This window comes from Triticum urartu, chromosome 6, assembly GCF_003073215.2.
Source record: "Triticum urartu cultivar G1812 chromosome 6, Tu2.1, whole genome shotgun sequence".
Classification (NCBI taxonomy): Eukaryota; Viridiplantae; Streptophyta; class Magnoliopsida; order Poales; family Poaceae; genus Triticum; species Triticum urartu.
Window position 1 is genome coordinate 526,987,634 of NC_053027.1, and position 22,442 is coordinate 527,010,075.

The 22,442-nt window shown below is 46.9% G+C and overlaps 2 protein-coding genes across 6 annotated transcripts; both read right to left on the reverse strand.

Moving 5' to 3' along the window:
- Positions 1–1,649: 1,649 nt before the first annotated feature.
- Positions 1,650–11,465, reverse strand: LOC125514887 (ubiquitin-like protein ATG12). Of its 5 annotated transcripts, none has more exons than XR_007286650.1 (11): positions 10,474–10,488; positions 8,544–8,606; positions 6,351–7,836; positions 5,374–5,578; positions 5,008–5,220; positions 4,615–4,912; positions 3,740–4,002; positions 3,394–3,644; positions 2,991–3,210; positions 2,787–2,898; positions 1,650–2,271 (listed from the first exon to the last, which is right to left on the reverse strand). XR_007286650.1 is itself a non-coding variant. In XM_048680257.1 (5 exons), the coding sequence occupies exons 1-5, from the start codon at positions 11,340–11,342 to the stop codon at positions 7,777–7,779; spliced, it is 279 nt and encodes a 92-aa protein (XP_048536214.1). In that variant the 5' UTR covers positions 11,343–11,465; the 3' UTR covers positions 7,446–7,776. The 5 variants fall into 5 exon arrangements, 2 of the variants coding, with proteins under 2 accessions (XP_048536214.1, XP_048536213.1); XR_007286651.1 differs by having other exon boundaries at positions 2,768–2,898; positions 3,394–3,650; XR_007286652.1 differs by lacking the exon at positions 2,787–2,898 and having other exon boundaries at positions 3,394–3,650.
- Positions 11,466–14,561: 3,096 nt separating this feature from the next.
- On the reverse strand, positions 14,562–16,519 carry LOC125512664 (growth-regulating factor 1-like). Its single transcript, XM_048677760.1, has 3 exons — positions 16,120–16,519; positions 15,020–16,009; positions 14,562–14,934 (listed from the first exon to the last, which is right to left on the reverse strand). Exons 1-3 carry the CDS (start codon positions 16,349–16,351, stop codon positions 14,927–14,929), a joined length of 1,230 nt encoding a protein of 409 aa, XP_048533717.1. The 5' UTR covers positions 16,352–16,519; the 3' UTR covers positions 14,562–14,926.
- Positions 16,520–22,442: the final 5,923 nt, after the last annotated feature.

Here is a 22,442-nt window from a genome sequence, read left to right on the forward strand (position 1 = left end):
TCAAATTTATTTCCCTTTTTCATCAAGTTTACTATCAAACTATATCTCACGTGTATGCTACCTGTTGAACTAGTTCATAGCGGCACACGTCAAAAATTCATAAAATACTTGAAATGGGACATAGGTCGAAGCACATTCATCGTGGAAAGTGCTGCCAGTCACGGCTTGCAATTTGTTCATGTACAGAAGTACACATCAGTGTATATGAGCAATACACAACCAACAATGGGTCATTGCGGTGTCATGAGATGTTTGGTGCGGATACGCATCGGTGCACTTGAATCGATTTGTCAGGGTGAAAACCTAGATTCTAGCCATTATGGTTGGATCCGGTGACGGCGGCTCATGAGCGTCGCTCCCTTTCTGAAGGCGTTGCTGTTGAAGAACGTTGTCGTCCATGCGGTGTCATGAAATGTTTGGTGCGGATATAGTCATTGCTATAGTTTGTCGATCGAACCTGAATGCTTTGGGTTTTTTTCCTCGCCCACAGATAGCTTTGGTCTTGTATGACTTCGCTACTTGTCGACGTGTTTTTGTGTGTGTCGGTATTGGCTGTATGCATCCTAACTATGCAGAGGCCGAGTGTGTGCTCATAGTGTTTATATCCTCTTGATGCTCTATTTCGAGCTAATAAAATCCATTCTTTATCCAAAAAAACAACGGGTCATTGGCCCCAAGAGTCCAATCCCAATGAAGTAACAACATAATGGCGTTGTCGTAGTCCGATCCAAGGCTGGATCCGAGACTTTCACTTAGAGCACACATAAGGTGGACATGATGTGGAAGCTTAAGACAAAGCCTCTGTTATCGACGCACGCATTGCATAATCGCATCTGGAAGTCTTCCACTCGTCGGAATGGGCCAGATCGGGTGTGAGAAGAAGAAGGGGAAGGAGGAACTGAGATGAACCGAAGGTAAAGTACATTTAAAACATTGGTCGCTTATAATTGCAAAACATAACAATTCGGATGGTGTTTTGTTAGGTTAAAGAAGAACCCAGTCCTATTTTAATGACTGGTCGATTAATGGATGTATGTTTCTCCTTTCTAATGGGATTTTCTAGCATGTTTTTTTTCTGGGTCCATCACATACTTGTTATATATATACTACTTTCTTCGTCTCAAAATAAATGTCTCAACTTTAGTACAACTTTATACTAAAATTAGTACAAAATTAAGACACTTATTTTGGAACGGGGTAGTATTAGATTATATTAGATAGATCGCTGGTATATATACAATATCATTTTTATAAATTTTAACAGTCCAAAGAGAGCCTGAACAGTGCAATGAAACATGAGAGCAAGCACAAAGGCTGAATTTCAACACATTATTAGAATAAATAAATAATGGTAGGAAATACTACAACACACTGGGAGCTACTCTGTTCTGTCCCTGCTTCCGGTATGTGCTTGAACCCTGTGACGGGTTTTGCAGAGACGAAAATGGAGAAGAAATAAAACAAACGAAGAGGTTGTTCTCTAAAATAGTGACACTCTGTTCCCACAGTTGCTGTTCACCGTAGTAGCAGTTTCCGTGTTCTTTGCTCGTCGCTTCTCAATCGTGTCCCGTGAAGTCCACAAGATTGTTGTTGTACTTGGGTTCTTTTTTTCCTTCTTTTCTCTTGCAGGAAGTACTATCCTTTATTTATTTATTTTGAGGTAATGGGCAGCTGCACCCTCTTATTCATTCATAACTGATTCATTACAGATAATGGTCCTGATTACATCAGGGAAACCATTAAGCCAACAGGACGAAACATCATGCTCTGCCGATTTAGCCAGAACATGTGCTGCCTCACTACAAGAACGATTGACATGGATAAAAGTACAAGATACAAACTTTGTGGCACATTTTTTCATATCATGGACTATGGCTCCAGTAGGGGACCTATCAAAACCTAAACTCTTGATCTTGTTAACCTACCATGATCTTCCTAATACCAGTGTTACTGGCAAGGATTAAGACTTGACGAAGTGCCATGGCTTCTGCTCCTTCAGGAATTTGAACTCATTCAAAGTAGCCTCTGTTCACCGCCTGTGCACCCTTCCCCGGTGATTATGTATCACCGGACCAAAGCCCGCTCTTGCAGATTGGGAGAAGATTGCTGCATCCACGTTGACGAGCATCGACCCCTCCGGCGGCTGAGGTGCTTGCTCATATGCTAAGGACTTGGTTTCCTCGCTAGCTCGGTGTCAATGCACTCCATCACTCGTTCCAGTTGTCTTCCTCCCAGTGATCTGTCCAATCAATTCCTCCAAATTTTGAGTACCTGCTCAATTGCAACAGTGAGATGTGGGTTAATGAAAAGGATCAACCTCTATGTAATCAGCAATTAAGTGTGTAATATTTTGCATATGAACCCTATAAATATGATGTTAATGTGCAAACCACATAAATTACTAAATTACAATATCAGACTAACAATAATTTATAACAAAAATGTAAAAACTGCACCATGTAATCTGTGTTCTACTGTTTGGTAAAACTAAAAAGAAACAGAGATAAAGTAGTGTCAAATTGTATTAAAGAATGTGTTCGTTTTACCCCTTTGCATAACTATAGGTTTACATTACAATAAGTCTGTTGTGTCTTTTGCAGAATGTGTTCCCCTTTGCATAACTATAGGTTTACATAACAATAAGTCTGTTGTGTCTTTTGCAGCTAATTTGTGCCCTGCTGGATGTGCTTCCAACAGTATGCATAAGTAAAAGGCATGGCATCAGTATTTGAACATTTTATTATTGAAGGGTGATATAAATTCATACATAATCAACTTCAAAATACCTCTTCATCATAATCAATATCTCCATAACTATTGATATATAGACTAAGATTGTATATGTCTGGTTTGAACGTGATTATTCCACTGAAAAGAACTTCTAGAAAAAAATATTCCCTGCATGAAATGAGAAGATAATGAATACATAATTTAAAAGTGAACCCTGAAAAAAAGAGCTTGAGAGCTTTCAAGAGGCTTAGCCGGCTTACACTAATCCCATCACTTTTGAAGTAATAACAAGTCCTTGTTTCATCAAAACATCTTGAGATACCAAAGTCAGTTATTTTAGGAACCATAGTATATTCCATAAAGTATATTTGTCGGTTTTAAGTTGAAGTGAACAATATGGTTCTTGTGGAGATAACTTAAACCCTCACAAATTCCTTCGATTATGTCATAGCACTCTCTCCATTCATATCCATAAGCATTCTACACAGGGAAGAGAAGATATTAAAACAGGTTATTGTGTGAGATACTTAAAGTTCGTAATCTTTAAAATCTAGCTAGATGTAGACGAGAGCATATACTTATATACTAGTACTACTCCGATTGTGGATGATCAAAAGAAAGAAAATGAACATGGAAAACATGTTATGTGTTGTGTGATCCTACCGGTCATATAGTCACAAAGACTTCCTTTCGGTAGATACTCAAAGCAGAGCAACCTCTGTTGTACACCTGCCATGGAAATTTTTCCCTCGTAGGAAGCCATTTCCCCATGTGCATAGCCAAATAACTCATAAACCGTACTTTTTGTGCTTGGCCTTCATCAAACATTCAACCTCTCACTAGAATTCGCTATCATGAATATAAGACGTGTTGGAAAGCTTCTTCACAGCGATTGCCCCATTTTAAAGAATTCCCTGCAGCTAACATGCCTTGCTAGAATAAACTCAACTTTTCTACTAATAAAGCATAAACTCAGCTATAGACCAAGAGTAGTTGAGAGTTAGCATACCTTATAAACCACTGCAAAGCCACCATTAATGAGCTTTGAGACACTTAATCGGCTTAATTGATCCAATTTTGATTTTCATCATAACATCTTACATCTTGGGAGACCAAAGTCGGTAATTTTGGGCAACATATTGTTGTCCATCGATATATTGGCTGGTTTCAGATCTAAGTGAATAATACTTTCTTCTTCAAGGTAATATAAGCCCTCACAAATTCCTTTAACAATTAGATACCTCTTGCCCCATTCAAGTCCACGAGATGCATCTATAATAGGGGGAGATGAAAGTATGTTTAGTATTTGAGATACTTGAAGTCCTTATAATAGTAGAGAGATACAACACAACAAGTAACTTCCATTATACGTAAATTCTATTATATGCTTCTGATGCTTGAACCAAATCTTCTATTATGATGGTAAAAACAGAGATAGCAAGAAAATGAAAGGAGAAGACAAAACATTCGACCATGGTGGACCATCTCATAATGAATGAATTATTGACCACATGTTGATAGATTTTCCCAACATTGCATGTATGTATAGATCACCGTGACTGTATATGAACATGTCGCAAATGATAATAGTTGAACCTATGTCATGTACATTTGTGGGCTCTCTACAAATGGATGATTGTTCAACTCATGACCTAAACTTAAATTACGCATATCAATCCAAGATCTCGTAGAAACAACACATCTGCCTGATAGCCTAGTTTTTTCTGCGGGTAGCCTGATAGTCTAGTTAATGTTCTTACAAAATGTTGTTACACCACAGTGTCTCAAAAAGATTGAAAATGATTAAAGATATTTCCCACACGGTTACATGAGATAATGTGCTAGTTTTATTGATAAAAAAGAGAGATGATATGGTGATCGTACCGGTGATATAATCATGAAGACTCCCTTTAGGTACATACTCAAAGCAGAGCAATCTTTGGTATATCCCATATGTCATGTTAGTATCTCTATGATTATAACACCCAAACTTTATATGTCTGACTTGAATGTGACCGGTGATATAATCATAAAGATACCCTTTAGGTATATACTCAAAGCAGAGCAGTCTTTGGTATATTTCATATGACATATTAATATCTCTATGATTATAACACCCAAACTGTATATGTCTGACTTGAATGTGAGTTTTCCACCGTAGAATTCTGGTGCCAAATAACCCCTGCAAGAAAATTGATGGATGAATACTAAAATATGCAATATGATTCATATATGGCTAACGGAAAGATCAAGATTTCAAGAGATTAGCCAACTTACGATGTTCATCCAAATTTTGAAATGATAATCCGGCACGAAAGTACTTTGAGAGACCAAAGTCAGCTATTTTCGGTACCATATTATCATCCAACAATATATTATCAGGTTTTAGGTCCAAATGAACAATATGATTACGGTGAAGGTACCATAAACCCTTGCAATTTCCTTTGATTATTTGATAGTGCTCTCTCCATTCAACTCCACTGTACGTATCTATACACAAAGAGAAGATAGAGGAGTTAGTATTCGAAACAGTTGAAGTACTTTAGTTTCATATGCTAGAGTATATGGCACCACAGTAATTGTTGTTATCAGATGGGAACCAATAATTATGACCCAAGAAAAGATGTCATCACATGTTCCTACCTTTGTGTCGATACTTAAAACAGAGGAACTGTCGTCGTACATCTGCCATTACAAAGCTTCCCTCAAAGTCTACCACTCTCCCTTGTGTGTCGGCACAATATCCTAGAAACCGTGTGATGTTTTTGCGCTTCACCTCAATGAGGCATTTGATCTCTTCCTGGAACTTATCCCCTTCCATGTGTTCTAGGTCACTTCATGTAGTACCCTGCAACCAAAGGTAGAGCAAACATACACGGTTTATAAGGCTACTAAACCCAACTCCTGAATCACTCAAGTATTATATATGCAATAATCACTCCTCTGATCTGCACATAGGTTCCATAACAGAACTCTTGCTTCCATGGGGCTGGCCTGGATTTACTCAAATACGCCTTGATGTGAACCGACAGAGTCTAACTAGGGTGCATGTATACCACGTGACAGGCTCTTCCTCTGTTAATCAGAGGCCCAGCTCACCACCCCACGAGGCACAGCCACCGGAGAAAACAGAAAAGAAACTCCCAGCCCGATGGCAGCACAGTCAGCGTACCAGACTAACAACATGAGGTGTTGACCATCTCTGAAAGAATGATCCCCAAACAAAGCCTCAGATCCTCACAACGCTAGACACCTTACAATAATAATGATAAAACATGGACATCATTACTGTGAAATACGTAGATCGAGCAAGCATATCTCGTTCCTAGACCAAGCAACAATTTTTCTTTCGTTTGCTATCGTTCCCCACCGCAACTAGATTTGTCGACGCCCTTCAGGCGTTTGACTTCAAGCTGGAAGCAAAGCAAAGCAACTGGTGGTAACCAGTTCACAGAGGGCTAGGGCAACGACACAGGCAAGCAGATTCTACCAAAACATCCTAACCACGATAATAAGGTCCTCAGAGCTAAAGCTCGCGAGCACGAGAGAACAGCAGTCTGCAGCAACACCCCAACTTGATTTTCTGATAAGATCTTAAGCAAGGAAAATATCGCAGTTACCTGCAGAAGCGCAGATGCGTGGCGAAGGCGAGCTTCAGGTGCTGCAGGAGTCCGGGGCAGGAGAAGGGATGTGGTTGCTGGAGTGAGTTCACCAACAGGGTGATGGGGGTGTGATATAGGGACGGGCACCTCCACGGAGCTGATAGTAGATATTTTCTTTGAACTCAGCTGGTTAGATCCAGATCGGGCATCGATAGTAGCAGTAGTGTAATTTGTTTAAACGCTTCACGAGAAAGTTAATTATGCGGGAATCCTGCTGACGCAACATTTCAATAATAATAAGCAGAGACGTGTGAATGTGTGCCACCCAACATTTTTTACAGAGAGGGAGAGAGTGACACACACACCCTATTGGCGTCCGCATCCGGTCAAATTTGTCCGGCCGCGACCCAAGATCTGCGACATGGATGCTAGTACATGGTTTTTCTCCTGTCTACTGGTAATATGGACTTGTTAATATAACTGTTTGAATTTGTGCAAAGATTCATGTAGATTTTTCCTTTTGAGTTCTTGTGTTATCTATTCTTTTTTGCACGGGGCTGCATACATCGTTGGGCTTGCCCCTTTTCCTCATGAATTTGTTATTTTCTTGATGTTTTAAAGTTTATTTCCTTTTTGCACAGTTGTCAAGTTCATCCTTGCATATGTAACACGCAACCACGGAGGTGAATAGAAAGTTAAACGTTTCACGAGAAATTAATTATGCGGAAATCAAGCTGTCGAAACATTTGAATAAGTAGAGAGGCATGTGAGTGTGTGACATCTGCCTTTACCCCAAGATCTACAAGATGCATATCTATCTTTTGTCAAGTGTATACCTATTTCTCCTTTTGTTTCAAATTAATTGAAGTTTTGCAGGTGCTCTAAATCAATCTTTTTAAAGTTTGACCAAGTCTTAAAAAAATGAACTAAGATCTACAACATCAATTATATATGAAATGGAAATATATTTTTAAAAACACCAAATGCAAGTAATTTGGTGTTGTAGATGTTAATGTACTTTGTAAATTAGCACAAACCTAGAACTTTAATTAATTTGGAGCAGAGAAAGTACATATTAAAAACCCAATACCACAAAAAGAATGAGATACACTATAAAAAGATCAAAACGGTATACTTGATAGACCTTCTTTTGGTTAGTACACCACAACCGTCAGATTTTTCCTAAACATTTTTTCAGAACTAACCTACTCCTTAGTAAACAAATTATAAACATTTGACGATTCTTTCGTACGAGCACTTGGAGAGTTCAATGCCAGAAAAGGCAGTCTCGCAAGAACCTTTACTTTCATCATCAACATATGTGAGAGCTAGTGCCTCTTTGACTGACCAACTACAACTCCAGCTATACACAGTAAAACGGTCAAATTTCAAACGACCTTTTCAATCCATTCGATTCTTCGGTTCTTCCTGCTAATCCAAACTTTTAACCCCACGCTGCCGATAAAGCATAGTTTACCACAAGCTTCCCGTCTATTGCAAAATTCTGCAGAGTTATAACATAAGAACATGATCAGCGTTCTTCTTCATTAATACGCCTTCTGAAATAACAGAAAGTCAATGGCAAACAAATGATGCTTGGTAACTAAGGAATCCATTAAAAATAGTATATGCATACGAACCATAAAGATCCAAGACTTTGTATTATGTAAGTTTGCCAACTAGAGATTTAAGAAAGAATACAACTAGTCGCCAATTAACCAATCCACTGATAGGAGTTATTACCCTGTGTCTCAGTGGAATGTCGCTCATTAAGACAAAGGGTGACAATCACATAAAAAGGTCATTATTACCCTGTGTCTCGGTGGAATGTGGCTCATTAAGACAAAGGATGACAATCACATAAAAAGATTGACAAATCCTAGAGCGTCAATCTTCGGGGTGATAATAAATAAATGATTTCCGAAGAAAGGAATTACTCCCTCCGTTTCTAAATATAAGCTCTTTTAGAGATTTCAATATAGACTACACATGGGTGTATATGGACGTATTTTATAGAGAGTAGATTCACTCATTTTGCTCCATATGTAGTCCATGTTGGTATCTCTAAAAGGTCTTATATTTAGGAATGGAGGGGGTATTCAGGTGCTAATTGATGACATAAACACACATCATACATGAGTGTACACATTAATCATTAAAGGATGGGGATTGTGATAAAATATGTTAATAAGATAGCATCCAGAATCTTACATTATACAAGTCAATTATCAGCTCATCTGGGCTTGGAGAAAACGAACTGTTGACATAGACAAACTGTGGGCAACATAGAAAACTGTCAATGAAAACCTAGGGTGTCATGGATTAAATTTGCATCAAACTCACGACTATATTCCTACCAGTGTATCCTGATGAAGTTGTCGACGAAGAAATTCAATAACCCTCAAGAATTTATCTCGTCCTGAAATCTAGCAGGAGAAACAGATACACAAGCAACAGATTAATGAAGTTCATGGCGTGCAACACAAGGTAAGCAGTTCATAATCAAATTTCAAGGACAAACACAAATGATATCAGGATTTCAGTAGTCAACAATTTGAAGTAGTGGTATATCAATAAAGCCAACCAATTGTCTATAAGCCTACTAAATGCATCCCCGGCACTGGTAGTGTAACTCAGGCTAGGTTAACATTAGATCCTCTGCAATGTTCATATGTATAGTATCTATGAGCCACGGGAATAGGCAAAGTACTCAATTTTTTGCTAAAGTTGCTCTTCTAGTTGGCTACAACCAAGAGCAGGTCCTAGCAAGGTTTCCAGCTTGCGACATTCAGTTCACTAAATACATTATCTACCACAACCAGCAAGCAGACCAAACTGCTGCAAGGGACCATCAATCAAGGGATGGAAAATATGCTAGGTTTCACTGTCCCCATCTAGGCAGAGATAGTACCTAAACATCCGGCGGCTACTAGTCTACTGCCAGAAAAGTTTATCGGTTTATCTGAATTCGCTGACAAAATTCACCGGAGAAAACCCCGAGATCCGAGTAGAACCGAAACCTCGGTTCCACTAAGCAGCGGCGGTTTGCAGGCAGGAACAAGATCGAAAAGAAGGGGTGCGAAACGAGAACCGCACCTTGAACTTGTCTTGCTTCAGTATCGGCGCGTTGCCGGCCGAGCGGACGTGCACCACGACTGCAAGATTCCACGCGAACAAAGAGAAATTAAACCCGTGGGAAAAAGAGCGGCGCAGGAGACGATGGAACCCGTGGGCGGGGGTCGCAAACCTTTCTGCTCAGCCTCGGAGCCCGCCATCGGAGCAGCTGGGAAGGCCGAGGAGGACGAGGAGGGGGATTCAGGAGGTCCTGCTCGGCGACGCGATGAACTGATGAACAACCCCTACCTTCTCCGTTGGGGATTATTAGCAGCAGACCGGTCCGTAAGCAAACCCAGTGCCAGGAGAAGGTATCAAATCAGTACTCTGGGCCGAAGGGCCGACGGGCGCGTCTAGGTCTCGCCTCAAGACCTCGACTGGGCCAGCCCATTAAGATGTTATTTTCGTTCGTTTCTTTCTCTTTTGTTTTCGATTGATCATTTTTTCTTTGTATATATTTCGAAATTTCTAAATATTTTTTATATAAATAATTTAAAAAATTATAAAAAAGTTTATCATGCATTAATAAAATGTTCATGTATTTTGTAAACAATCTTCATGTAATCAAAAAGTTGTCCACACATTTCAAGAATATGTTTGGTCTTGCCAACTAGAGATTTAAGCAAGAATCCACTATCTGCCAATTTAACAGCCCATTGAATCTGTGTCTCACTGAAATGTGGCTCATTAACATAAATGGTGACAAATCCTAGAGTGTCAATCGGGGTGATAAATAAATGATTACCCAAGCAAGAGAATCATTATAAGGTGCTAATTGATAATGTAAACACACATCATATGCAAGTGTTTGCTAAGGATGAAGATGCAAGAACGTATTTATAAGTAGAAAGAATGCAGAATCTTACATTATATAAGTCGATTAGCAGCTCGTCTGGTTTTGGTGAAAATGGGTTTGTTGAAAATGCACTGTGGACATAGACAAACTGTGGGCAACATACAAAACTGTCAGTGAAAATTTAGAGTGTCATGGATTAAATTTCCATCAAACTCGCAACTATGTTCGTACCAGTGTATCCTTATGGAGTTGTCCGCAAAGAAATTCGATAATCTTCGAGAATTTCTCTCGTCCTGAAATCTAGCAGCAGATACAGATACAAAAGCAACAAATTAATGAAAGTTCATTGCGTACAACACAAGGTAAACAGTTCAGAATCCAATTTCAAAGATAGCAGAATTTCAGTAAAGCCAACCAATTGAAGCAGCAACTATAAGGCTACTAATGTATCGCCGGGATTACTGTAACTCAGGCTAGGTTAAACACTAGATCCTCTGTGAAGTTCATATATATACGAGTCAATTTCATGCTAGAGTCGCCCTTCTAGTTGGCTACAACCAAGTGCAGGTCCTAGCAAGGTTTCCAACCTGCGACATTCAGTTCATCAAATAGACTACCTTCCACAACCAGCAAGCAGACGGGAACAATCAAGGTGAGAAAAAATGCCTGGCTTATTTGCCTCCCCCGCAAACCTCCCCTGGTTTCTTAGCAAGGATGCATCTGGCTATACTACTTACTGGTAAAGTTCTTCAGTTTATCTGAACTCGATGAATAAATTCAGCAGGGAAAACCGAGTAAAACCGAAACCTCGATTCCACTAAGCAGCAGGTAACTAGCGGGGGCGAGGCCCCTGTAGGCGGTTTGCAGGCAGGAACAAGAATTAGAAGGGCAAAAAAAGAGGAACGTCAACGAGACGGGAGCCGCACCTTGAACTTGTTTCGCCTCAGCATCGGCGCGCTGCCGAGCGAGCGTAAGCACACCACAACTGCAAAATTCCACAGCAACAAGAGAACTTGTTAAGCCCGCAAGGCAGAGCAGAGCGGCGGAGGACACGGGCGCGAGAGTCGCGAACCTTTCTGGTCATCGTCAGAGCCGGCCATCCGAGCCGAGGTGGGGGATTCCGGAGGTCCTGTTCGGCGACGCGATCCCGTAATAATAATCACAAGAAACCGAGCGACCGGGGATACATATATACGTAGGCCTGCGATGAACTGACGAACAATCAGTTCTTCTCCGTTGCGGATTCGCAGACCGGGTCCGTAAGCAAACCCAGTTCCCGGGAGAGGGTTTTTCAATCAGTACGCTGGGCCGAAGAAAGCTCAACGGGTACGTCTAAAGGGGCCTCACAGGCCCATTAAGGCCTGGAAGCCATCACAAACGGGCTGTCATACGCAACTTTCATCTGATCTTTTTCTGAAGCAAGAGCAACACATTGTCGCTGTGGAGCTGCAATGCTGCCTGCACAAGACATGCTTGAAGGAGCAGCGAAAACAGGCCAGAGATTGAGGCAAACCAACTAAGCAGGCCACGCCCTAATCCTCGTTCTGTCAGAGGCTTCCAGTCTGTAACGGCGGTACAGTAATAGGAGTAGCACCGATGCCAGAGGCAAGCCATTGGAGGAGCCACCTGCAGCATCTCGTCAAGTTGGAGTGCACCACTGACTTAGCTGACAATGTGCAGGCGCGTACGTGTCTGAACATCGATTGATACTCCTGCACCTGCACCCAGAGCCCCATGCCCGAACGACGTCTAGTTTAAGCGCCCTGACGAGCCGCGACACCGGCGATGGAGCACGGGAAACCGAGATAAATACATCCTCTGCCCGCATCGGATCCCCCTGAACTGACAAAATAACCCAAGAAAACTGACGCAGAGGGTTCAAAATTTAAACTACTGATGTACAGTAGCACAGTGTACTGAACTAGAGTACAGAACTAGCACTAACTAACGCGTGCGGTGACGACGCGGCGAGGCAGAGGCGGGCATCTCCGCGCCACACCGACCTCCCGATCCGAGTATTCAAAGGAGGAATGGAGCTGTGGCCGCGAGCTACCGCTACCGGCTTCCCTGCGTCTGCGGTGAGCACGTTGCAGGGCTCGCTATCCCGAGGTGTCAGACTGCGCAGCCGGGTTAGTTAAATCGGCATGTCTAGCCTAGCGTAGCTAGCTAAGCACCGCGCATGACGGTTGTTTAGCCGGTTTGCCCCTGACAGGATCCCAGAGCTCTAGGTTGCCCATCAACATGACACTCGCTTTTCCAGCCAATTTCCATATCTTTTTTACTTAACTCTGATCAGCTCAGCAGGCCCTTGATCTGCCTGTCGCCCTTTGACTTGAATCATCTACACTTACCACCTTGTTAGTCAGTGCACGTAGCTTGACACGTGTTTCGCCATGATTTCTACACAAACCGGAAGAACATACTGATGGTGGTGCTACACCAAGCACCGTAGAAACCGTAACAGCTTTCTGATTATAATCATCAAAGGAGCCAGACATGCTCTCCGTGGATCGATCTCCTGGGTTTCTCGCGACCGTGTCGCGGGGGGCCGGTGCAGGTGCCTGCCCATACCATGATGCAGACATGCAGCGCCATTGAACCTCCCGCTCCAAACAGGAAAGCAAAAACAAATCAGTGGTCACCGCGCCAATATACTACGCGCCACACCAGGCATGGATCAGAGACCAGACCAGCACATGCGAAGCTTACACGGAAATGGCAGCCAGGACCATGGCGCCACAGCTGGGGAGAGGGAGGGAGGGAGGAGACAGTGTCAGCAGCGGCACAATAATGCGGTGCCACCATTGCTAACCAACTCCAAAGCGGCGGAGGCCGATTTCTCTATCCCGGTTCAGTTGACACGGCGACATACATACATGATGCATGCACGGGCACGGCGGAGACACGGCGCCGTACGCCCACCGCCACCGTCGAGCTCCTCGTGCATCCTCTCACGTGAGCCCTGCCGGCAGGCTGCAGATTCGTCGCTGCGCAGCAGGTGGCCGCGCACGGGCCGGTCTCGGCTCCGTGTTGAACGGGCCGGGCGTGCGTGCGTGCGGCCGTGGCAGCGCTGGCCGCGCGGCTTTGTTTAATCGGCGCCGCTGGCGCAGAGATGCTACCGTCGGGGTATCGGGCTAATGTTTAGTGGCCGCGTACGTACGGCCGACTGACGTTCACTGACCGGTTTCTTGGCCGTTCTCGGCTAACAAACTCGTGGTTACGCACTGAAATCAATCTAACCTCTAGCTCGAGTCGTACGAACTGCCTGCCGGAAGAGAACGGATCGATCCATTAACCCTAGAGTGGTACTACTACTACTAGCAAGTTTCTCCAAGTTGATATGCATTTGAAAGGGCTCGAGCTGCGGCCACAGTGTAGTATTGCCGTACGCATCGGCTGGCCCACGGGGCAGGGGCGCATACGGCACAACCGGTACATGCGCCCATGACTCGCGACACTGTCACGGCGCACCGCTGGGGGTCAGGGGACGTGCTACGGCGTCCTGCTACGGCAGACAGCGACCTACCCAAACCCACTGTGGAGCGCATGCATGCATGCATGCAGGGGCCACGCAGCGCTGGCATGCAGATGCAGGACGCCGGTCAGCACTCAGCAAATCTGAGCCTAGATCGGTCAATCCGTCGCATGGGCGCAACGCCTGACACACGCCCTGACATCGTCTCAGGGGCTGGGCTGGCTGGCCGGCCGGCAGCAATTGCACTGCGGCTGCCATTGCCAGCCATTCAATTCGCCCAGCCCAGCCCAGGAGTCGTTGTCAGTCTCCTCCTCCCCCTGCAGCTCGGCCAGTGACACTGCACCCAGCCAGCTTCTCGCAGCGACTGAATAGAGCTTGGACTTGCCATGCAGCGTGTGGAGCACTGAAACCTAGCTCTAGCTCTAGCCAGTGACGTGACATCACGAAAGAAACGGTAGACTAGAGAGCGTAGGAGGCCTGCGCTTGACAGGAGCAAAGCAAAGCAAAGCAAAGACCATGCCAAAAGGTCAGTCGTGGAGGAAAAAGTAACAGTATGTTTAGCGCTTATCAGAGGCATGGTGTGACCAAGTTGGCGTACTGTGTTGTCCTAAATAAGTACTGTACGAGCGTCTCAGGCAGCATAAAGTAAAGCTGCTGATGCCGAGCATCGTGTGTGTGGTGTGGGCGGGCTTCTGAGCTTTGGGCAGAATCAGCAGATGTGACAAACCATCTCAGACAGACTCACAGAGGAATCAGAAAGAGAAAAGAAAAAGGACATTAACTAAAGCCAACACGCTCGGCTGAGCTAGCAAGCTAGCATCTCATCTCATGATATCACAGGTGGTAGTGCAAGGGAAAAGGTTCCCTAATGAAAAAGATTCAGATTGCCTCAACCTCAACTGATTAACATAGTAGCCTCGCCACCCCATGGATGTCGTGGAAATGTTACACTCTGACCAAACCAAAGATTACAAATGAAGGAGAAGGAAGAAGAAATGAAAATGATGGTCGTAGTAGGTTCCGGCCTCTCAAGATCTTCAGCGCTCGAACTGTGCATGCATGCCTCGAGGTAGCTGGTCCAGGTCTCGGCGGCATGCATCTGGAGTAGCACGCCGGGAAAGGACCAATGGATTCGCTCCGTACGTGCGTGTTCGTGGAGATGGTCTCTCGTTGCAGCTTCGTTCTTGGTCTTCTCGTTGGGACTTGGGATCATTCACCTGCAGATCGTGAAAGCGAACTAATGAGCCGAGGAAACTAATGGCTGGTTTCATCAAAGTGTAAGAGAAGAAGAGCTGAACGTACCATGGTGGTAGCGGGAGGTGGTGGTGATGGGGAGTTCATTGGCGATGGAGATGGAGAGCTGCGTCTCCCCCTCGAGCCCCATCCACGACCCCTTGCTGCCAGTCTTCTCGTGCGGCCACTCGTCGAAGAACGGCCGGAGAGGCTTCTGGTCGGCGGAGTCGCCGTGCCCCGACGACGGCTTGTCGAGCCTCAGGTCGGCGCCCAGCAGGAAGCAGTGCTGCTGCTGCTGCCGCCTCTCCTTCTCCTCGTCCTCTTCTTTGCTGGACAGGTCGATGGCGTACGCCGCGTTGTTGCCGTAGCCGGGGAAGAGCGACGTGGGGTTGTGCTGCTTGGGCTCCATGCCGCCGAGCTGCTTGAACTGCCACTGGCCGTTGCCGCCGGCGCTAGCGTGGTGTTGGTGCTGATGGTGGTGGTGGTCCCTGTCGGTGCTGACGTCGGAGGAGAAGAAGGCGTGCTCGCCGCCGCCGTGCACCTCCTTGACGCTGTGCCCGTAGGCGTAGCTGTCCTTGCTGTGGTCCATGGTGGAGTAGTAGGACGGCGGCGGGTGCGGGTGGGTGGTGTCGAGGTGCAGGTGGAACGGGCTGACCTGCGCCGCGTGGTGGTAGGCGCTGGCGTGCTGCTGGCGGCCGGCGGAGGAGTAGGGGCCGCCGTAGAGGGCGTGGTAGGGCGTCGTGTCGTGAGTGGCAGCGGCGTGGCGGTGGTAGGACGGCGCTGGGGAGGTGGTGGTGGTGGCGACGTTGACGGCGGAGTGGACGTTGGAGGAGGAAGAGGAGGCCGAGGAGGAAGGCGGCGGCGGGGGCGTGGCCAAGGACATTTCCACAGGCTTTCTTGAACGGTTCTTGCCCCGGTGCATGTGCTTCTCGCAGTACTTGGAGTCCGGGTACGCCTCCTTGGAGCAGCGCCACTTCTTGCCGTCCGTCCGCCGGCACCGCCCCGGCTCCGGGTCCTCCGCCTTCCGGCCGAACCCCATGCCAAAGCAACCCCACCCAACTGCAACACCGTCCATCACGAGTCAGTATCAACATGTACATGCATGCAAGCAAGGTCGACATGGAAGCAAATCAAAGCAAACAGGTTGGTGAAGAAGACACGGTACGTACGTGCGGCCTGGGGAGGGAAGGCGAGGGAGGGGGAGGTGGCGAGGGCGGAGTCGAGGAGGAAGCTGCGGCGGAGCGGGAGGAGGAGGTCGGAGGGGATGGGCACGCCGGAGGCCATGTACTTGTAGATGAGCGCCTGGTGCTCCAGCTCCTGCCACTGCGTCGCCGTGAACGGGCACCGGCCGCCGCCTGCCCCGACGCCGCCGGCCCCCGCGCGACCGCCCATCATCATCATCGTCTCCGGCTCGTACCCCGCTCGGCTTCCCGAACACAGCAACCTAGCTGGCTACTAGCTACGCTGTGGTTGTGCGGCACGGACCTTGGCGATCGACGTGGTGCGGTTGTTGAGAATGGCGATGCTCTTGTGAGGAGGGAGAGGTGGTGAGTGGAGGGGAGCACTCTCTGAGGATGGGAGGCTGGGGGGTTTTGTAGTGGGAGTAGGACGGAGGAAGCAGGAGGGCTGACGCGCGCAGTCACGGAGACCGTTCCCGTCCCGTGGCGCGGCGAACCAAAATGGAGGGTCCGCTAATGCCAACTCCATCGCGCGATTCCAAACGAACTTTCATTTTGTTCGGATTCTGTTCGTTTGGGTAAGGATTTGAGGTTGTGTTCGGGCGTGTCCTGGAATGCGGTGGCCATGCGTCCAGCGCGTGGATGCATCCCGGCCGTATCCTGTTCGCGTATTTTTCTTTGCAAGTCCTTAATTTTTTTTTATCATTTATTTTTGATACATGACAATATATCATCACATTTTGACTAGTAAAGTAAGGCCAAAGAAAATAAGAACAATAAGAATACATTTTAGAAGATAGACAACTTCCATAACTGCCCCCTCGAGTTGGGTTAGGGCCTTTCGATGCACTCATTGTTGATCTGTGGAGGAGGCTCGATCTGGCATCCTCCTTTCTTCTTCAAACCAGATGTAGATGTTCCTTCCTCTCACCTAGTCTCATGTCTAGCCTCTAATTTAGCAACAAGTGCACTTGTCTCATTTACAGCCTCTAAACTAGTTAAAAGTGCACGAACATGTACTAAATTTCGCTCTATCAATATATTGATGTACTCTTCTTCCCAATACCAAAACTTGCATCCATTCTACACAACAAAATTTGAAGTTAGCACAACTAGTCAAATCTAGAGCACAAACCGAAGCTAAAAAAGCGCATACCCCCTCGTTTAAGCACTTGATGAACACCCATCCGGGATGTTCCGGTGTTGTAGACACGCGGCGCACGACCATCCTTGGGCAGTGGTCGCACTTAATGAGTGGCAACGGTGCGCCGGCGAGCTTTTGGGCAAGCACCGAGCCCGGACGACCGCCATTCGTGTATCTGCCGGCGGGCCACCGACGATGCAGATCCGAGCGGCTAGAGGAGGAGCCATTGCCTGCATGTGGCCTTGCGGCCCTGCCAGGGCCTTCCGGCGAGGTGCCCGGCCAGTCCATGGCGTGGCCCGGCCTCCCACAGCCGGCCGAACTCAAGACCGACCGGATCCGCCCCAAAACCGGCCGGCGGGTGCGCAAACTAGGTGGCCGTGGTTGGGTAGCTCGGCGGCGCCGAGGGGAAGGGGTTGGGCGAGCTCACGTCCGAACTGCACGACTGCAATAGCAGCGGCGGCGGCGGCGGCGAGGGGAAGAGTGGGGAAGAGTGGAGGGGGTGCGGCCGGAGGGAGGGAGGGGGGCGGATAGAAAAAGGCCCGCCTTGTGCCACCGACGGGCGGGCCAGGGAAGGACACGCGCAGACGACCCGCGCGTCCGTGTGGTGTCCGTTTCACCCCAAAAAGGCGCAAACTTGGGCCGCGGATGGGTCAAAAACGGACACAAAACGGACAAAAGTCCGTTTGCTCCCGCGCACTGGGTCGCTTCTTTTGTGTCTTTTACCCCAAACGGACGAGGCCGAATAGGATAGGATTGCGTGGTGGAGTTGGCCTAAGGTGGGATTTTAGAGTATGGTGGCTTCACCCATTCAAATGATCCACAGTTCAGGTCGTCCTATGCCAAAAAGTATCTACGACAGTGCATCTCATGTCCACGTCAGCCATATCTAAGGCTCTTGTGTGTCAAGTTGATTTTCTAAAAGGCGTGATTTAGTTTCATGAAAAATGCAACCTGTACTTTGTCATCACAGCTGCAAGTTGCACTGAAGTACTTATCACGCGGACCACCTTTCCCCTCTCCAAACTCTCGCCGCGCGCGGCTCGTGGACCCTAGCTCAGCCGGTGGTGCTCTCCTTGCTCCTCCTCGTCGTCGGCGGTGGGCGTTCGCTGGACGAAGCCCATGCGACACAGGCGGCAGCGGGGTTCCACCATCCCTCCCTTGGTCGAGGTCGCGACAATGCGGGTTAGCCACTCGTGGGGGCGCAGGGTTCGGCGAGGACACTCGGATCCGGGGGCTGTGTGGCCCTGTGGTGCTGGTGGCGGGGCCTAGGTCATGTTTGCCCCGATCTGAATCGCATCGTGCTACGGTGATGTTGGCTAGCTGTGGTTTGTGCCTGAAGCGCTTGGTCTGATGGTGGCAGCCACGACCGAAAGGGTGCCTCCTTACCGGCGGCGGGGGGTGGCGCCATATGTTGTTGGGTGACGTTATTGGCTGCTCGAGCAGCGAGACGGTGGGCAAGCGTGGATATCGGACCTTGGCTGCTCTGTGAGCCCGTGGTAACGATTTGATGCCGATGATCCTCCTCGTGTTCTTCGTCCTTCCCTTGCCGTCCTCGTATGCCGGCGACCTATGGGTGGCCGCATCCAGTGGCTGATCGGGACATTGGGGTTGGGGCTATGGATCGGGAGAAACTCTTGACCGACAACGACGGTCACGATGTCGGCAACGTTCCATGCGCTGCTCTTATTCCTGTAGCCCTTCATTGGGGGTGTGGTTCGACAATGGACGACCGGTGCTCACCGGACGTCCAACTCCTCATAGACAGAGCCAAAACATCTGACGTCCGGTATTCACCGGACGTCCGACAATCTACATCAAAACCAAAACATCGGATGTCCGGTACCCTCCGGTCATCCGGTATATTCTATGCAGTAGCAAAACATCGGGCGTCCGGTCCCTGTCGGTCGTCCATTGTCTGCCAAGCCCTCGGCCGTCCGATACTCTTCGGTCGTCCGATACTTTCTCCACCGAGCCTAAACATCGGACGTCCAGGATCCTCCGGTTATACGGTACCTTCTATACCGTGCCAAAACATCGGACGTCCGGTCCCTGTCGGACGTCCGGTGTCTATTGAGCCTTCGGTCGTCCGTTGCACATCGGACATCCGGCGCTGTAGTGTTGTTTTGTGCTCCAACGGCCACTTATTAAGGTATACAATAAATATCCTCCTCCTATCCCGTGTGAGGGTTGACCATTCACTTAAAACATCCTCAAGAACACATTTCTCTCTCTCACTCACCCTTCCACACCAAATCTTGGATCCCTAAGGGATTTGAGAGCATTAGAGAGAAGTTGTCCAGTCAAGTGATAGATCCACTCCTTCCCCTTCTTCTCACCAAAGTAATTCGTGATTTGAGCAAGTGTTGAGCTTTTCGCATCGTTCTTGTTACTCTTGGAGGTTGGAGACTCCTAGGCGGTAGGAGTCTTTTGGAGAGGAATCGACCATTTTGATTACCCCCGGAAAAGTTTGTGAGGGTTTGGAGACCACCCCAAGGGTCATATTTATTTTTAAACCCCCGGGCCAGTGCTTGTCTAAGTGTTGGTCCAACCCAGAGCACCGTGCAGGGCCGTCCCTTGGCAACTTGGGTTACGTTGGCTCCCGTACGCTTAGCTTATCTGGTGTGCCCTGAGAACGAGATATGTGCAGCTCCTATCGGGATGTCGGCGCATCGGGTGGTCTTGCTGGACTTGTTTTACCATTGTCGAGGATGTCTTGTAACCGGGATTCCGAGCCTGATCAGGTCTTCCCGCTAGAAGGAATATCCTTCGTTGACCGTGAGAGCTTGTGATGGGCTAAGTTGGGACACCACTGCAGGGTTTTGAACTTTCGAAAGCCATGCCCGCGGTTATGGGCAGATGGGAATTTGTTAATGTCCGGTTGTAGAAAACCTGAAGTTGATCTTAATTAAAATACATCAACCGCGTGTGTTGCCGTGATGGTCTCTTTCCGGCGGAGTCCGGGAAGTGAACATGGTGTTGGAGTTATGCTTGACGTAGGTTGTTCTAGGATCACTTCTTGATCATTAGTTGTTCGACCGTGCTTTTGCCTTCTCTTCTCGCTCTCTTTTGCCAATATGTTTAGCCACCATATATGCTAGTCGCTTGCTGCAGCTCCACCTCATACCTTTTACCCTTCCTATAAGCTTAAATAGTCTTGATCGCGAGGGTGTGAGATTGCTGAGTCCCCGTGACTCACAGATACTTCCAAAACCAGTTTGCAGGTGCCGATGTTACCGAGCAGGTGACGCAACCAATCTCAAGGAGGAGCTCGATGAAGATCTTGTCTTTTGTGTTGTTTCGTTCTAGTTGATCAGTAGTGGAGCCCAGTCGGGACGATCGGGGATCTGTGTCGCTTTTGGGGTAGTCTTCTTTTATTTTGGTTCCGTAGTCGGACCTTGATTGTATCTGTATGATGTAATGCTTTATTCATGTATTTGTGTGAAGTGGCGATTGTAAGCCAACTATGTATCTCTTTCCCTTATGTATTACATGGGTTGTGTGAAGATTACCTTACTTGCGACATTGCTTTCAATGCGGTTATGCCTCTAAGTCTTGCTTCGACACGTAGGAGATATAGCCGCATCGAGGGCGTTACAAGTTGGTAATCAGAGCCTTCCCCGACCTTAGGAGGCCCCTGCTTGATCGAATCACTGGCGTTATTGAGTCTAGAAATGTTTTAAGTGATTTAGGATTATATATATCGGAGAGTTAGGAATTCTTTTTACTCCGCAGTCCCTTCGTCGCTCTGGTGAGGCATCCTGACGTAGAGTTTTGACTCTTCTCTTCTCAAATTTCACTAAAAAAATTTAGGATCACGCGGGTATCTTGGAATCGTTCCGATGGTTTTGTGACGAGAGCATTGTTCTTGGTTCCTCCTGACATTTAGGGGTTGTGGCAGTGTCCCGGGGAGTTGAGCTCCGAGGTGTTGTCGTCATAATTTTATCGTTGCAGTTCTGGAATACCTGAGTTTAGTTTCACCGACATCGAAAATCTCTTTTATGCAGTTGTTGGTGAGATAACCTCGACGCCACCCAGTACTGGGGTGGGAGTTCAGGAGTATTGCCATAACTCGTATAACGGATGCTTTTTCGAAGGTTGAGGTAAACGATTTCCGAAGGTTTCTTGGTTATGTGTTGAAGGATGGATACAGCTGGATGTAGGATTTGTTTGTTTTGGGTGAGATATTATGCTTCCCCTGTATCCCCAACACCTGATTGCATAACCGGAAAGTTTCGGGAGCTTATAAGTGGGAATTCAAGTAGCTCTTAGGATATCTTTCCGACAGATGTATGATATGAAATTGGGGTTCGACGTCTAGTGGTCCGCCTATCCACGGTTGGTTTTACAGTGGTCTCGTTGTGTCTTAAAGAGTCCTTGGCTATGCCGACTCGGGGATGCTTCGTATGTCATGTGCACTGCCTTGTACATGATGGTGCTGTACGATCGAGCCCGTGTAGGCCCCACCACGAAAACTTCGGACGAAATCTCTATCATATGTTTGTTCCGGCTTATTCTACAAGCCAATCCTTTGTTTTGTTTTGAGTTGTGGTATTCGAGTTGCTTCGAAGTCAAATGTTGATTCCATACCTTCCCCAAATGGTGTTCTCATACTCCGATGTGAATACCAATCCTTCTTGATCATCAAGATTGTTTTGTCAATCTTTTTTAACCAATGTGCTTCTCTTCAAGTGGATCCGATCATTTCAACATCCGCAAGATCAATTATCAGTTCTTCTCAACGGTGTTTGTTTCATTCGTCCCAAGTTGCCTTTGTTTTTCCCCCCCCCCCCCCCCTTTTTTTTCAAGGACTCAGATATCTTAATCAAGTATCCATCTTATTGATGCGAGGCCTCTTCATTCCTTTTCCGTCAATGTTTCTTATCCAGTGATTCTCATGAATATTCTAACGGAGCTTCAAGTTCGTCACTCTTCACTCGTTTTCTTCTCCGGTGGAACCAATTCAAGCTTTCGGTGTTGATCATATCTTTTTCCTCGTTTCAAATACTTTCTCATGCCGGTGCACCTTATATTCATTCACTTCTCGCTATTTAATTGTTCCGGAGTGCTCAAGATATCTCGAAGATTCGTGTTTTCATTCCTAATCCGTTCAAGTTGTTTCGAGGTTCTTTTCTTATTCAAGCCATTTAATTCGACCGGTGCAATCTCCTTT